We start from the raw sequence: 16,261 nt of genomic DNA, 5'->3' as shown, positions 1-16,261 counted from the left end.
ACATCATGCTGCATCATGTACTCTACCCTCTTCATGTGCTGTGTGATATTGAGCGATCAGGATCCTCAAATGCAAGGCCACTAATGGGAGATTACTGATGCCGAGTACTAATACCTCTCACACACCAACATCAAACCTGTTCATCAGTGTCGAAATATGTGCGCTTGTGCGTGTGTGTGTGTGTGTGTGTGCGTGTCTGTCTGTCTGTCTAAGAGTATGTGATCAGAGTACCGCAACACAACCTCATGATAAAAAAGAAACTCACACACACACTCACAAACCAACGCAAAAAATGATCTGCCGATGGCAGTGAAGGAAGCCGGCTGCGTGACTGTACAATGACTGGGCCAAGGTCAGTGGTACAGCAGCTTTATATAGCCCAACATGGGAGGCAGGAAATAGACATTTAATGTAGGACACACCCTACAGTTAGAGGCAGGTTAACTGCAGGACCAGAGCCATTAGAAGACCACCCAGGATTTGCAAATACAACCCTGCTGCTCCAAACTGCAGCTCTTTCAACCAATCCCAATGACATCTGCTATTACATGCTCCCCTGCCCCCCATCCCACACACACACACACACACACACACACACACACACACACACACACCAAGCAAAACAAATGAAGTGACACAAATGATACCTCACCAGTATCAGTAGGTTACCGATGAGAAGTGCTTGCAATTGCAAAAAGGTATCCCTGACACATCCACACACACAAACACATACGTACATACGTCAGCACCTTGTGCCACCATCACTCAGCACCGCCTCGGTCCCCTATCTAACCCGTAGTGTGTGAAGGGCATCAGGCTGACCTGCGTGTGTGTGTGCGTGCATGTGTGTGTGTGGCCCCAGTGGAGTCTGATAAGGGGAGGCTATGGGAAGCAAAGACTGAAGCCTTGGATAATGGAAAAGCTTATCTGATCGATGGACCAACAAGGAACACTGAGCATGCAACATACACACACAACCACACGTACACACACACATAACCAGTTTACCAAACTGAGGCCTTGTGGAAGCAGTACTGTTATTGGTAATAATTATGACCTGAGGGAAACCACCTTTCAATGACAAAGATTAAACAGAGTATCAAGACCTCCAAGTTCCTGGGATAAAACTTTATATTGTTCTGTCTGGGTTCCACATTCACTTAGTAAAGATTCAAGCTCAGAGGGCAAAATGCTTCAGGATGAGTTACTGTGGGACTTCAACAGGAAGACCCTTTCGTTTCTGGTGCTGTCTTGTCCTTGATCAAAGCACGGAGGGGTAAGCAAACAAAGCCAGGCTAAAATTACACATTCTCAGAGCTACTCATGTTGTGGCATGCAAGCGCGCAAAATAGTTGACTGATTGATGGGCTGCTCCAAGACTGGCGCGGGTGTACAGCATTATCTCAATAATCATAAGATAATGTCTTTCTCAGTTCCGCGACCACCCACTATGTGTCTCAGCGTGTTCTGGTGTGCACACCGTCGAGGTGTGTCAACATGAGGACGGTGGAAACAGCTGACAAAGCCACAATTATACTGCTGCCATTTCTATTCTCTAAATAGACTGTGGATCATCAGCAGAACATGGTGGGACCACTATAAATTACAGCATTTTTACGTAACCACTGGCTGTGGTTGCTGCTCTAACACAAGAATATGGAAACTAACCCAGTGTTAAACTGTAATATTATATGGCCAGTAGCAAATCAGCCCTGTCACTATCTATTGAGATGATTTCGTTTGCGTGCGTGTGACCGTGTGTGTGTGCGCGCGCGCTAGAGAAGAGATACTGTTGGGCTGAATGTCCACCCACTCCAACCCCCAAGAACGCCCCAGTCTAAACCAGCCGCTTCCACTCCTACCCTCTGACTTTCACATATGGGAGTGAACTGGAAATGCATGGCTGCCAGAAAGGAGGAGTCATGATGGAAATAGGCCAAAATGATGGAGGAGGAGATAGAAGGGAACAGTGGGAGTATGATATAGCACATACACACCAACGTCACCTCTTATTGGTCAAGGTACACGGAAACCTAGGGCGCAACATTAAATTGAAAGTAAATACATTAGCCACAATGACCACAAATGGCACATGATTCACCAGATCAACAAATAACCCCACCAAATCATGCAGACAAACAAAGTCTGAGGAAATGGCATTCGGTGAGTTGTGACTGGCTAGAGCCGGGATTTTGTGGTGCCTTTTTTTTTTTTTTTGCAGGATGCAATTTAAACACACCCTTGGGCTACAGGACTTCATGAATAGGACAGAAAATCAAGAGCAGAGCAGAGCGAAGAAAAGAGGGAGAGGAAAGAGGGGAAATGAGATAGTGGCAAGAGAAAGAACAGGAGATGGCAGAGAGAAGAGAAAAGAGCACAGAGAGGGAGCAAGACCAGTCAACGAATGTCAAACGTGCTTTATAAAATCCACTGTTTGAATGCTGTGCTTGAGCATGTGAGTCTATCACTGTGTCAATATAAATTCCCAATAACACACTCACCTCTCCTTGGAAGCTCTTGAGCAAAGGGGCAACCTGTTTCCGGAAATCCTAAAAGATAAAAGAGAAGAGGAGGTAAGCAGGTCTCGAAAAATAAGATAATCAACGGATCAATTGTTGTTATAAAATAACAGAATTACAGAAACGTGTGGCAGGGATGTTCAGAAGCTGTGAAAACCGACTGAGTTTTATTCTAGCAGACCACGTTGTGATCAAATAAGTCGCTCATTGAAATCAAGTAGCGACCATTCTTGCCACTGCCGATGAATAATGAGGGACGCGTGAGCGAGCGATGAACATGATTGTATGGAGGAGGCCAGGTTTGTACCCCGAGGTACTCTGGCGGACTGCGTTTCTCATGAGAACAGGTGCAGCACCACCTGGGCCACCCAGAGGCACCACTAGTGCGTGTGAGACAGAGACTGAATGAGCTCCAGAATAGGACTATAGACTACAGTTAATGCAAATGGTCTCCGCGCACCAACTTTTTACTATAAAGCAAATGCTTTCCATCCCGCAAGTCCCATTGCATGACTTTCCAGTACGAGTGAGCGGTTTCAGATTAGATAGCCAGTAGAGTATGTATCAGGGGAACATGCAAATCACCATGCTGTTAGCTGAGCCTATATCCTGACAAACTGAACTGGAGCGTACGGTAAAAAGCATGGCAGAATAGGACATTCTGTACAGGAACATTTGATTTGCACAGTTTGTGGACACGCACGCATACTCACAAAACGGCCTAATGAAGATGTGAAGTAGGGCACTGACAGATGTGTGCTCGGGAGACTCCGCGCCTTTTTAGAAACCTCCGCCTAAAAGCCTAACTGATGCTGCAGGGAGCGTGCATCCCACACTGATCAGGGGACCAGTGTCTGGGGCTGGGCAAATCCCAGGTTGGTCCAGACAGGCCGCTTGTCTGGGGCTGAGGACAGGTCATGACCTCGGTGACCCTGCCCCATTGTTACCTCATCAGGGGTCGTTGTGGCTGTTTGTCTGGGCCAATTCAATATTCCCCTGCTGGGGATAATGACCTCCACCCTGCCCCCACCTCCCTGCTCTGGCTCTCCCCTTCTCACACACACACACACACACACACACACACACACACACACACACACACACACACACACACACACACACACACACACACACACACACACACACACCCACACACACACACACAACACACACACACACACACACACACACACACACACACACAAGAATGGTGTGGCAGTTTCATCATTTGCATTAGATTTTGATGATATCCTAATTTATTTTTTTCCTTTCATAGATGACCTTCACTACTCCTGTTTTGGAATGATACAATTTTGTTTTTATCTTATTTTGATTCACTTTAGGTTCCATTGTTTTGTCAGAGTCAAACACAATGTGCTCAAACATTTGTATTTGTGTAAATTAGCGTATAAGACCTTTTTCCATTTCACTATTTTACACTTACAGTGTGCTATTATCACAGTGGCTTCAAAATCATGTCAATATTTATGACCAAAAAAGGGAACCTTTGTATAACCTAATGCAGTCTCGTCTAGTCGTCCTGCAATAATTACTACTTTTGTACATATAACGTTAAACTTCTATTGAGACAGCGACTGCATGACGAGCCACCTCAACACTACCCTAATAGTTTGAAGATGCTAATCTAATTGAATTTTAAGGCAGAGTTACTCAAATTCCTGATGTATATTTTTAGACGGTTATCCGCTCTCATCTTATGTTTGTGGTCTAAGTTGTGACTAAACACTGCAGTTTGACAAGCTTGTGCACACACTCTCAGGAACACACACCGAACCCACAAAAACAAACACATTCAAATAACATGCAGAGGTGAGCCACTGCTTTTGCTGAACACCCTAGCTCTGAGCCCCTTTGGTCCACTCTCTAGTGCTCCGCCCCTGCCCCCTCCACTTCCAAAGATTTATGACCATATAACATAACAATGCACACAGACACCATGGTCAATCTTTTTTTTTTTTTTGTGCTGTGTGTGTGTGTGTGTGTGTGTGTGTGTGTGTGTGTGTGTGTGTGTGTGTGTGTGTGTGTGTGTGTGTGTGTGTGTGTGTGTGTATAGTGAGGGGAGTGGAGGGGGCCAGGCAGCAGGAGATGGATGGCTGGTGTGTGAGCTGCCGGCAGACAGCAGACAGGCCAGCCCGAGGAATCCTCCAGGGAGTATGGAACTCCCATTCGCTGTCTGTCTGCCCTGCAGCTAAACACAAATGTGAGTATGTGCATGCGTGCACACACACATACAAGCACACACAAAGTTGTTTTACTACCACTGCCTCTGGCTAGCAATCTTTTGGACATTTTACAACCATCCCCACCCTTGCCTTTATAACAGTGTGGTAAAGGAATCTTGACTAACTAAAAGGAAATTAAGAACTGGATGAATAATTCAGGCAACTTAGGAAGCACAGTGAGATGTAGTCTCAAAAAAAAAAAAAAAAAAAAAAAAATTCAACAGTGTGTCAGTCCTAATGAATTATGAAAACTTTGTTTTCACGCTGCATTTCTTTGCACTACTTTTAAAATGCTACAAAAGCCTTTGTGTGTGTGTGTGTGTTATTATGCAGTCCATGAGTGCAGTTCACGCCAAGTACAGCTCAGCAGACTAGACACAGTCAACGTGGGCCGGTCTCCTGGTTGTTGAATAATGGATCAGAGACGGACTCCCGCTCAGCCTAATGCAGTCTGATCTGATGTGACTGTGATCTCCGCTGACTGGTGCAAACCACAGAGAGCTGACAGCCCGCTCTATAGGCTGGTCAACCACACACACACACACACACACACACACACACACACACACACACACACACACACACACACACACACACACACACACACACACACACACACACACACACACACACACACACACACACACACACACACACACAGAGAGAGAGAGAGAGACAGGAAACACAGCTTCGCGAATGCACACAAGACGATTGGGGAATTTGTAATCAAGCGAAGGCCATCACACGTTACGAACTAGCCTTTTTGGTAGGCAGCCTTGATGCTCATACACCTCCAAAAACGCAGGGAGTTTCAGTGCTGATTCCTATTGAGCCTGTTACAGCCCTGTAATGAATCCTGTCGCTCGTCTGGCCTGGCTCAGATTCCTCCTCCACATACCAGGGAGATGCCAGGGGCCACACAGACGCCAGAGGAGCCTTCCTAAATCACAGCCTTGTTACACTGATGAATGTGTGTGTCCTGTTCTGTGATCTAGGCTATCTGCCTCTGTGCGTTTGTGTGTGCGCCTCTGCTTCTCTGCATGTTTTCTTTGTGTGTGTATCTCCACCTCTGTGTACGTGTGTGCATGTGTGCGTGGTGGTGGTGGGGGGTGGGAGGTGTGTGTGTGTGTGTGTGTGTGTGTGTGTGTGTGTGTGTGTGTCTGCCTCGCCTCCTGTGTGTTGCTAGTTATACGGTTACACTTGAAAGTGAGATTAGAGATGAATGTGTAGGGTAAAGTGAAATTAGCATCTTCTGTTTGCAGGTACAGTTTCCTCTGGTGTATATTTCTCTACGCCGGGTGGGCTACAAGCTCAAGTCAATAGTCCCAATCCTCATCCTGTGGTAACTATAATAGGCCTACTGTCAACTCCACCGAGAGTTGACAATTTTCTATCCACAGTCTACTCCATTCATACATAATTCATACTACCATCAATAATTCACCATGGTGACATTACCAATAATAACACAACAATACTTTGTTTTCACTGTGTGGTTTAAAAATGCGTTGCCTTGGTAACAGAGATGAAACAAATATTCCCAGGAGGAGTGACGGGAACACAGGAACAGGACAGAATTCCCTCCTGATCCCACTTAGTAGTGTTGTCACACTCTCTTTCTCTCCCTCATGCTCTGCGTCTCTCTCTCTCTCCCTCATTCTCTCTCCTCCCTCATTCTCTCTCTCTCTCTCATTTTTTTTCTCTCTCTCTCATTCTCTCTCTCTCTCTCACACACACACACACTCTCTCTCTCTCTTTCTGCACGCATAAAAAACTAGGTCAGATAATATAAACTCCTGAGGGGTTTTCTGTTTTGTCTCTTTAGGATTTCTGGGAAACTAATGGAGAGACTATTTTTGGGAGCCAAACCCGCATCTCTGTGCCTTCTACTCCTCCCCTGCTTTCTCAGTAAATAATCACCGCTACATTTATGAAGAGGAGAAGAGACACAGAGAAACACAGGAGGCAAACCATGATTGTCAAAAGAATCGCAGGAGAAATGCGCGGCTGTGTGTTGGTGCGTGTCGGTGAATATCTGATTTTCTCACCTCTGGTGTGCTCTTCTTGAACTCGCGGCTCAGGTCAATTAGTTTCTTCCTGGACTGTTCACTTTCGTCCTGTCTGTTGGCAAGCTGTGTGGCGGTGGCGTCTAGTTCTTTCTGCAACACAAAACACACAACTCTTTTACTTGGCTAAGAAGAGACCGGCACATTTGATCATTACTCATATTGTCTTTCGTTATAATCAGCACAATTGTCATTCAGAATAACAAGACAGAAGCCGTTTTTCTGACGAGACAGCAGACTCCTTGACCCATCTGGCGTGCTGCAGACTACCCATCCGGCTTCAGCTGAACTTGGCCAATATGTTGCAGCAGCAGAGAGCAGAACCACAAAACCAATGTCCCGCCAAGCGAAACCCCCGTCTACGCTGGTAGTTTGATCTGATACCAGCGCAAGCAGTTTCTGGAGCCATTCAGCCTGTCAGTCAATCAGTTACCACTGTGTCGGGCATAACAGTTTCTGTAGCAATTGACTACTACTACTACTACTCTGCACACAGATCACAACAATTATTGACTGTCTGCACCAGACAAGCCCTCCTCCCCACAGAACGACGACAACAGCACAATTATCAACAACAGCAGTGTTGTCAAGACTAAGGCAGGGCCTGCCTTTATCCACATCCATTTTGCATTGTTATTAATAGCTATTTATGGGACTTGTTCCAGATGATGGGCCCAGTGCTGACATTTACAAGACGTTCAGGCCTTGTAAAGATTGTATCTCTCTCTGCTGAGTGTTGCTGGATTATGTTTCTGTTGGATTTTTGCCTCCCGTCATGCTCACTTCTTCTCTCCCCCCCCCTCATTTTTCCATACGCTCTACAGATCATTCACTCATTCAACCAGCAGTACCTTCTTCTCTGTTTAAATCTCTCTCTTCTGCCTTTACTCCACCTCCCCCTTTTCTTCTGCCCCCTCCCATCCTTCCTCCTGTGAGGCCGCCCACCCCTGAGAGTGATTAAACGCTGCTGAAGGGCCGTTATGCTAACTAACACACTAATCATTTAATACACACATTACCACAGGGGCCCTTGTGGCTCAGTCTGCTGACAAGGTCCCAAAACACACTCACGAACACATGCCCACCTCCTCACATCGCCCACACCCCCAACACACACACAAGAAAATACAACCATCTAAAGAAATAGTGTGATCAAGTACTAATTAGGAGATTTTTCCCCCCATCAGCATTAACTTGAATTCCCTGACCAGCCGTGATCTCGTTTTATCCACAAACCGTAAAAAAAATATAAAACAAATGTTGGTAGACGGTCCTCTGCAATGGATTTTACGCAGTAGCACAGGACGTTTGAAGAAAAAAAACAAAAAAAACTGCTCACTTGCTCACATGCCATCTTGCTCTCGCTGCCCATGGAGCAGTTGATGTAGCAGCCTGTCTGCCCATGGCCATGGAGCAGCTGCACTATCTGTTAGTGAATCCGAGCGTGCGCAGGAGCTTGTGCAACGCTTGATGAAAGGAGGAACCTTATCATTTTTAATCATGTTAAATTAATTGTCAAAATGAATGCTCTAGTTCATGAATAGAGGTGTAATTATTATATTGGTGAAGATTAGCTACAGGAACAAGAATATAAGGCCCAGTTGGTTCGAGGTACTAACATCAAATTTGGCATATTTTACCGGTAATCACAATTTGATGTATGAGGCCTTCAGGCTAATACATCTTAAATTATTTAAAAATACGAACTCATTGAAACACTTCACTTTAAAGCCTGATCAGAAGTCAGACGGCATAGGCAGCAATCACAACAATTTTAGGTATATCCCAAAAGCGAAGAGATAATGGCGTTCAAGCTGTGCCCTTAAACTAGGAATTAATTTCAAAAATATAGAGTACATAATCTAAATCACTACGGAAGTAAAATACCATGGGTGACCGATTAGTATGGGTTCTTGATTATGAAGCAAGAGTGTGTGTGTGTGTGTGTGTGTGTGTGTGTGTGTGTGTCACCTTTAAGTGAATCAACTTGAAATATAGCATTTGGGAAAGTTTGGTTTGCATTACATTATCTGCACCATCTAAAAATCATCACTGCCTCTATAACACTGGCTCTCTAATCTCAGCTATGGGTTTATAGATATAACTACATAACCTTCATACTACATGACAACGCTATTACATTATACACTATTGTTGTGGTGTTCTAGTCTTTTTAATGACAGTAGGAAATGTACAGCTCATGTTGTTGCTTGTTGAGTTGAAATAAATAACCTTGTAAACAACACCATGTTAAATTTACCAGACTGCTCTTTGATATGCAAATTAGGCATAGTCCATGAAAACTGCAGGTGAATGTGTTTTCAACTAGTTTTCCAAAAGTCAAAAAAGAAATTCACCACAATAATGATTTCATATCATTGAATTAGGGTGTTCTGTTTCAGAACAAAACTGTAATAACCACAGTCCTCCACTAGGGCTCGGCTTTAGGAGGTCATGTGCCAATGCCCGACGCCCTTGATTCTGTCCAATCCCTTTCCAAAACCCTGCACATATCCCAATGTGTTACCAAATCCCCATTCCAAAAGAAATTCTCACTACTAAGCTAAATAAACACATCACACATGAAAGAGGATTGATTCAATGCCAAGTGGGCAAGTAATTATGGGCATGGTCTCGGTTTAAAAAGAAATAAATAAAAAAATTAAATAAAAAAGGACCCTCAGACTCAGTCAGGTTTTGACTAGGCAGCAAACTCTCTGCCCACATCAGCAGACACGGGCAGACTTTACACTCATCTTGCTGATAGAGCGTAACATCCAAAAGTCCCTGCTGCCTACCCTTGTTCACACACACACACACACACACACACACACACACACACACACACACACACACACACACACACACACACACACACACACACACACACACACACACACACACACACACACACACACACACACACACACACACACACACACACACACACACACACACACACACACACACACACAATCTTACTGACCATTAGGGGGCCGATACTATTCCCATATTAAACAACATAGAAGCATGATAGGTTGTCGTATTAATGTACCTTAAGTGAAATACTGAACAAATGTGTTTGGGTTTTTGCTCTACTGAAGGCTGTTTTCGTAGAATCTGGGTTCTTAGCAAAATAAAACTGGTCTGAATTGTGGTCAGTTTACATATTACAAAAAGGTGCAGACTCCTGTCCTTTTTCTCCTCATACCTTTGTTCTTTGTTTTGACCAACTATAAAATGGCACATTTGAGTTTTTACAGTTTTTCTTTGATAAAAGCAAACTTACAAAGTGTTTACACAGGCCTTTTACCTATGCAACATTTTAGCCAAATGTGTTAATAAAAAGTGTTAAACTGACTCCGTTTCCTCTGGAACTGGTTTCAGAAACATTTACATAGGAAAAACAGATGCAACTTCCCCACAAGGTGATATTCTCAAGCTCATAACAATGTGTGGGAATACCGTTGTACCATTAAAACTGGTTCATATTTAGGCTACTCTAACATGAGATTGGAGAATGTCATTATGGATAACCTGTTTGAATTCTTTGCAGGGAGGACTGTCAGTGCCCAATCGGTCCAGCTACCTGATCCTTGCTAGCACCCACATGACAGTTTATATTACTGCCGTGACTAAAGATAGCTGATAGCTACATTAATAAATGGCTAAATAGAAAGATGAAGACCTTTCATTTTTATAATGACTGAAAAGGTGACATCTGTCACTAGCCATCAAAAGTCATGCCAGTGGACACACACTGCAATTCTGTGTGCAGACTAAGCTAAAAGGAATGGGTAGAGCCTTAGTATGTTTGAGTTTGAAAGACGTCAGCAGTGCAAACATGGCTTGTAAAATATTGGCAAACTGTTTCAGAATCAAACTAAAAAATTCATCTCAAAACATCCCTAATTCGGGAGATAGACATGAACTAGCTAGGTTGCCGTTTTAACTAAATTTCCAACTAGGTGTCATATGTTTTTTTTTGATTAAGCAGCATCCACCAGCAGTGAGTACATTCAGCTATTCTGTTGGCTTCATCTAGCTCCGAACCTTTGGAGGGGGATACTGTAGAGGCTGCTCTACAGGGGCTCTGCCATCTGGCACACCGAAGGGATTTTCTTTCTATCATGTTTGACATCAATGATTGACATCATGCTAGTTTGATAAACCTCACAAATTAACATGTTAGACAAGGAGCCAAGACGTGAAGAAACAAACAAAATCTAACATGCAAATTAAGAGAGTCTATATTTCACAATACATGACTAATGTAACACAAAATATAATTAATTGCAGAGGCAAAGTGCAAATACCAGCACTCGTCCTGGTGCTTCAATGTAATGCCTGCAGTGCACCACAGAGCACCAAACCTCATGCATGAAACACTTGCTTACTCTGTGCTTGGGCCTTTAGGCTCGGTCTCTGAGGTCAACACTTCTTAGCTCTCCTTGGCCTGACTTTGAAATGGTTCACTTTTTAAATCTGAAAACTGTTCAAATTTACTGGTGAATTAATTCATTTAACCATTTCACATTAACTCCGGCGCTATTTTTAAACCTGGCTATGGCTGGGTAGGACTGCGCTGTCTAGTTTAGCAGAGGATGGAATATGGTTTGTGCAGGGGAGCATTAAGTGGGCTGTAATGTCTGTGTGATTGCTGTAACAGCCCTGCTTGGCTTGGCTGGACTGGCCCACAGCAGCAGTCCCTGTCCTGGTTCATTTGGTCGTCTGGTCAGCTGTAAAGACGATTGGAACAGATTGCCAACACTCCCTAGAGAGACTTCAACACCGACTTGGCCAAGAAGCCTCCCGCACACTGCTCCACACGCGTGTGCTCTCACATGAATGCACAGACAGGCCGCTGCAGTAACTTGGGGAGCCCAGTCTTTCCACATTCTTTTGAACTCGGTTTTAAAAAGAGGAAGTCTGCTAACATGTTTGCCCAGTGAAATTTGGCATGGTGAGCTGTGTTCGCTGCTAGGAGGGGAGGTTGGGCCAAACGGAAATTACTATCTCTCCATCCTACAACTGTGGTAATAATACTAATCGCCGATAACAGTCACGGGTAAACAAATCGTATTGGTATCGGCCATCCGACCCAAGGTGTATGTGTGTGTGTTCATCTCTCCTAATGAAATTCCTTCCACTCATCTGCAGGCAGAGAGAGGCCTTCTATCTGACTAATTTGGTCTAATTACTCTAATGAGCCACAGGTGATGATACAGTGAGACTGATTAATTAAATGGGAGGCACCAATCAGGCATGTCTGATTATGCCAATCATATCGACTACTGACTAAATGAGATAACAGGAGACAGACGCACTTTAATTGAGGTATCAAAACTTCATGGAATTCCTTATCCCCTCACGCTCTGACGATGCCGAGACAGATAGACTGGTGGAATGACAACACGGTTATTGTTATGTACACAGTATGAAGTCAATCTGCAGCTGCCGTCTGTGCTACCACGGTGACCAGCAGTGCACACAGAGGAGGGAATACCACACAAGGATTTGCTTCAGATCTCATTCTCTGTGGAATTATTGGGACTGTAACGGCTAGAGACGCTCTGTTTACACCTAGTCTGCAGTCACACATGCCAAGTAGTCTGCCACCACTCCTTTAGTCCAAACACAATGTAGGTTAACTGCTCCACATTCGCTGCATGTTTTACACATTAATCTAATGGAGTACCACTGTTGAATTCACGCCAGGCGTAGAAAGAGACAAAAATACGTTCACTTCTTCTCAGTCAACACTAACACCATGTTAGTCACAGTACGGGATAAGCTAATATTTTAAAGTTAAACCTTTGTGTGTGTGTACACAGCCATTTTACAGCCTCTGTACTTGGCAACATGACACATAGATGTTTAAGAGATGAAGTTTTCTGTCCTGCCAGTGAAGTCGCTAATCTTTTCCTTTTATCTCTGACATGTCTGAGGCTGTTATGTGGTTATGATAGTAAACAGTAAAAGGCGTCTGGAAAGATGTCTTATCTGAAATCTACGAGGCCTACCTCTGAAACTCCCCCTCCACCCCCCCCTCACAGCGTTCCACGTCCTATGCGGCTGACTGTTCTGTATGCCAAACTTACTGTGTGGGGGTAAAGTTGTGGGGTGGCAGCTCAGTCAGGAGCGACAGCCACACTTGCTGCTACAACGACACGGTACATGATCACAGATCACAGGCACGCCCCCTCAAAACACAGCACAACAGCGGCACAGATAAGAGACTGCAATCCGGGCTGCCTGGCTGCCTTCCTACCTTTGACATAGCAGGGTGCAGAACTTTAAATGGGCCAGCAGACGCCGTTTTCACAAACCACACAGGGTTTGAAGACGCAAGTCCTATCCTCCTGAATCTCTGTTTTTGCTTTTCCTCTCACCCATTGGAGTAAAAGCCACAAAGTTTTCTTAACTGCAAGTTAACACAATAGTTTCACTATGACAACTGAGTTATAAACACTTTGTGTGCTTGTGTTTCTGCAACTGTGTGTACATCAATGTTTGTGTGCAGAGCGGTTGGGGGCGGGGGGGGGTCAGCCTACCACTCTCCACAGTCTAACAAGACGCTTGTGGTCCCTGAGCGTTTTGCTCCTTTTTTTGAACACAGATCCATATCTACCAACAGCACAGGAGCTGTCAAGACTCACCTCACCGACGCTGACGCAAGCCTAGATCAAAAACAGGCTTTTTACACCGCAGCCTCGTTTGTATTGATCCATGTTTCTCTGCTGAGAGACTGGTTGTTGTTTTATCTCCCAAACATCCAAGCCTTAACTCTCCTGAAGCTTACTGAGAGCTAGTCATTATTTTGCCCGACCTATTGTCTGACAAGGGGCTTCAGAGGCCAGGCCTGAGCCTAAATACAAAATATAATGAGACTAAGATAGTTTCTGGCGTGGAGGAAGTGCAGCTCACTTGGTCTCATTTTGCAGAGTTCGGATTTAGCTGGAGGCCTGTGTCACAAAAGGGTGAGTGGTGTGGAGGGTGCAATGGGAGGAGAGGGGTATGGCTATATGCTAGGGTGTAATGCATTGGTGAAAGGGCAAGATTTTTCATCCCTGCGTTTACAGGGTGGAACGGCTAGGATATTGAGATCTGCGATAGGATCAGAGGGTAGTGAGCTGTTTCAGCTACGATAAAGGCCACGCATTACAAACACAGCAAAGATAGAGAGAGAACCAGAGAGGGAGAGAGAGAGAGAGAGGGTGGGAGAGAGTATCACACCTCTCATCCCTGAATTAATGCCTCCTTTCTACCAGGAAGCCATTCTGTGCCAGTGAGAGGAGATTGGGGAGGGGATGAGTGCACAGATACGGACTAAAAAATGGAAACTGCGATCATGGAGAGGGGCGAAAGGGATTAATCAAGTCTGGGAGAAGAGTGGGGCTCTCCAGGCCCTGTAGCACATATGCAAGCCGGGGTCCCAAGGACTCTGGCAAGCAATTGAAATCGCCGCCATTAGTTTTTATGACATCAAATGCGCATGTACGCAACTATGGGTGGATAACGACAGGGTCACAGGTGCAGGCTAGCAATGTTGTAGACATCCACTCATCATCCTACACTCATAGGCGAGCTGGTCTTTTTGGCCTAGCAAGTCTATGACCCTGAGCAATGGAGTAGTGTTCAAAGTTATTCTAATTTAGTTAAGATTTGATCTGTTCTCAATTCGTTAGCCCATTTGATTTGTTGTAATTCACTTAGATGTCCATTTAAGGACTACAAGCAGCTTCATGCTATTGGCACAGTGACGGTACAGTGAAAAAGGTCTGAATCACTCTCATGTGCCTCTGGTACATTAAATACCCGCTCTGCATGATGCCCTTTTTCACATTTTAATTTAGCCTCGTCTATCGGTTGTATCTAGTAATTTTCTAGACGCCTGATGATGACACATCAGCAGGAGTTGTGCCACAGCCTATAAAAGCAGCATGTTGACTTCTATGCATTAATCAAAAGCATGTATGAAAATGCCCCATTAGGTTAGATATATCTGGAGTCTTTAATGTGTCCAACACATGCCGTCACTATTTTCTAGGATGGCCTATCTTTTTGACTGAGTTTGACACCCATGGTCTGTACGATCAACGTCAACAGAGCACGTCCTGGGGCTAAGTCTTACTCAGCCTTTATGAGCGCCGAGCTTGCACGGCTTTTGAGAGGAAAAGGCCGAGAAACACAGTGAGAAAGAGAGAATGAGCATAGCTAATCCTTACAGTAATGACAGAATAATTAGCTTGCATTAGGCTATGTAATGGGTTGTAATTATATCATTTATTCTGTGTTGAGAGAATGTGATATAAAGCCTACACAATGAAGGAAGAGGAATTGAGCTCAGTGGGAAGTAGGATGGAGCATGTGTAAGAGCTCAGGCTCTTTCTATTGATTGATACAAACATCAAACAAACCACTAGAGTAATGGGAGGAGTGAAGGACAGCTAAAAGCTATTTGGAGCCTCCACTGCATAAAAGACTTGACCTGTTCCACACAGCCTACATATCAAAACCATCAAACAGCAATCAATAGACCAAAGCGGTCAACTCAACAAACCGTCACCCTACTAAAACATCAAACCCCCGGCCCAAGCGTCAGATGATAGGCTACACTCAGCTTATCCATTACCATCAGATAAAGAGGAGATAAAACACACAGCCCTAATCCTTTCATGTGTCGTGACAGCCACAGCAGCCTCCAAGGCATTCCTTCAGTCTGGCTCTCAAATAGTTTTATGGCGGAAGGCAGCCATTCAGTCAGCCAGCCAGCCAGCCAGTCAGGGCTGTTCTGGTCTGTTTGTCTTATTTCACAGTTTACACGCTGTTTTATAGGTAGTTATTATGGTCACCATGGTGATGCCATACGTTTTTATGGTCTTTTGGTCTGAGGGCAGAGAGTGTAATAAACGAAAAAACACACACACACATGAAAACAAAGACTCACAAAACACGCTCCTGCTGTGGAAAGGTCTCCTGTCCCTCCCTTCCTCCCTCCCTCACTCACTCTTTATCAGTCTCACCAAATACCTATCTCCCTACTTTCTGCTTCATGTGAAACATGGATAGGCTAACGTACAATTGTCCTCTCTCATTCCACATCTGGAGCTGATCAGAGGGCCTCCTGGAAGTTGAGGCCTCTGGGCCTATTAATAACCATACCGCTGAACTCAGGGTCAAACAGCAGTCAGCGGATGAGCTTGTGTCTACTAAACACATATTCCCTTCCCCCTTCCCCCATCCTCAAGAGGACAACTCTCACTTTAAAAAAAATAAAATAAAATGAGACAGCAGGCTACAGAGTTTAGCAGTGTATCCAGTTTTATGCTTTTCAATTGGGGGCATACACCATACAGAGACCCCTACAACCCGAGCGGGAGCTCACTAATTATTCACAAATAAGTCTACAGTTTGAAACTTCTGACCTCGC

The 16,261-nt window shown here is 44.6% G+C and overlaps 1 protein-coding gene across 4 annotated transcripts in view; it reads right to left on the bottom strand.

The window, feature by feature from the left end:
* cux1b (cut-like homeobox 1b) overlaps positions 1-16,261 on the bottom strand; it is a 64,065-nt gene that overhangs the window by 38,925 nt on the left and 8,879 nt on the right. For all 4 annotated transcript variants that reach the window (XM_039785156.1, XM_039785165.1, XM_039785172.1 and 1 more), the window contains exons 2-3: positions 6,811-6,921; positions 2,502-2,549 (exon numbers count right to left, since the gene is read on the bottom strand). In XM_039785156.1, coding sequence (XP_039641090.1) covers positions 2,502-2,549; positions 6,811-6,921 — 159 coding nt within the window. The remainder of the gene's footprint in view (positions 1-2,501; positions 2,550-6,810; positions 6,922-16,261) is intronic.

Source organism: Perca fluviatilis, chromosome 2, assembly GCF_010015445.1.
Source record: "Perca fluviatilis chromosome 2, GENO_Pfluv_1.0, whole genome shotgun sequence".
In the NCBI taxonomy this organism is placed as follows: Eukaryota; Metazoa; Chordata; class Actinopteri; order Perciformes; family Percidae; genus Perca; species Perca fluviatilis.
This window is presented reverse-complemented; position numbering and strand designations above follow the sequence as displayed.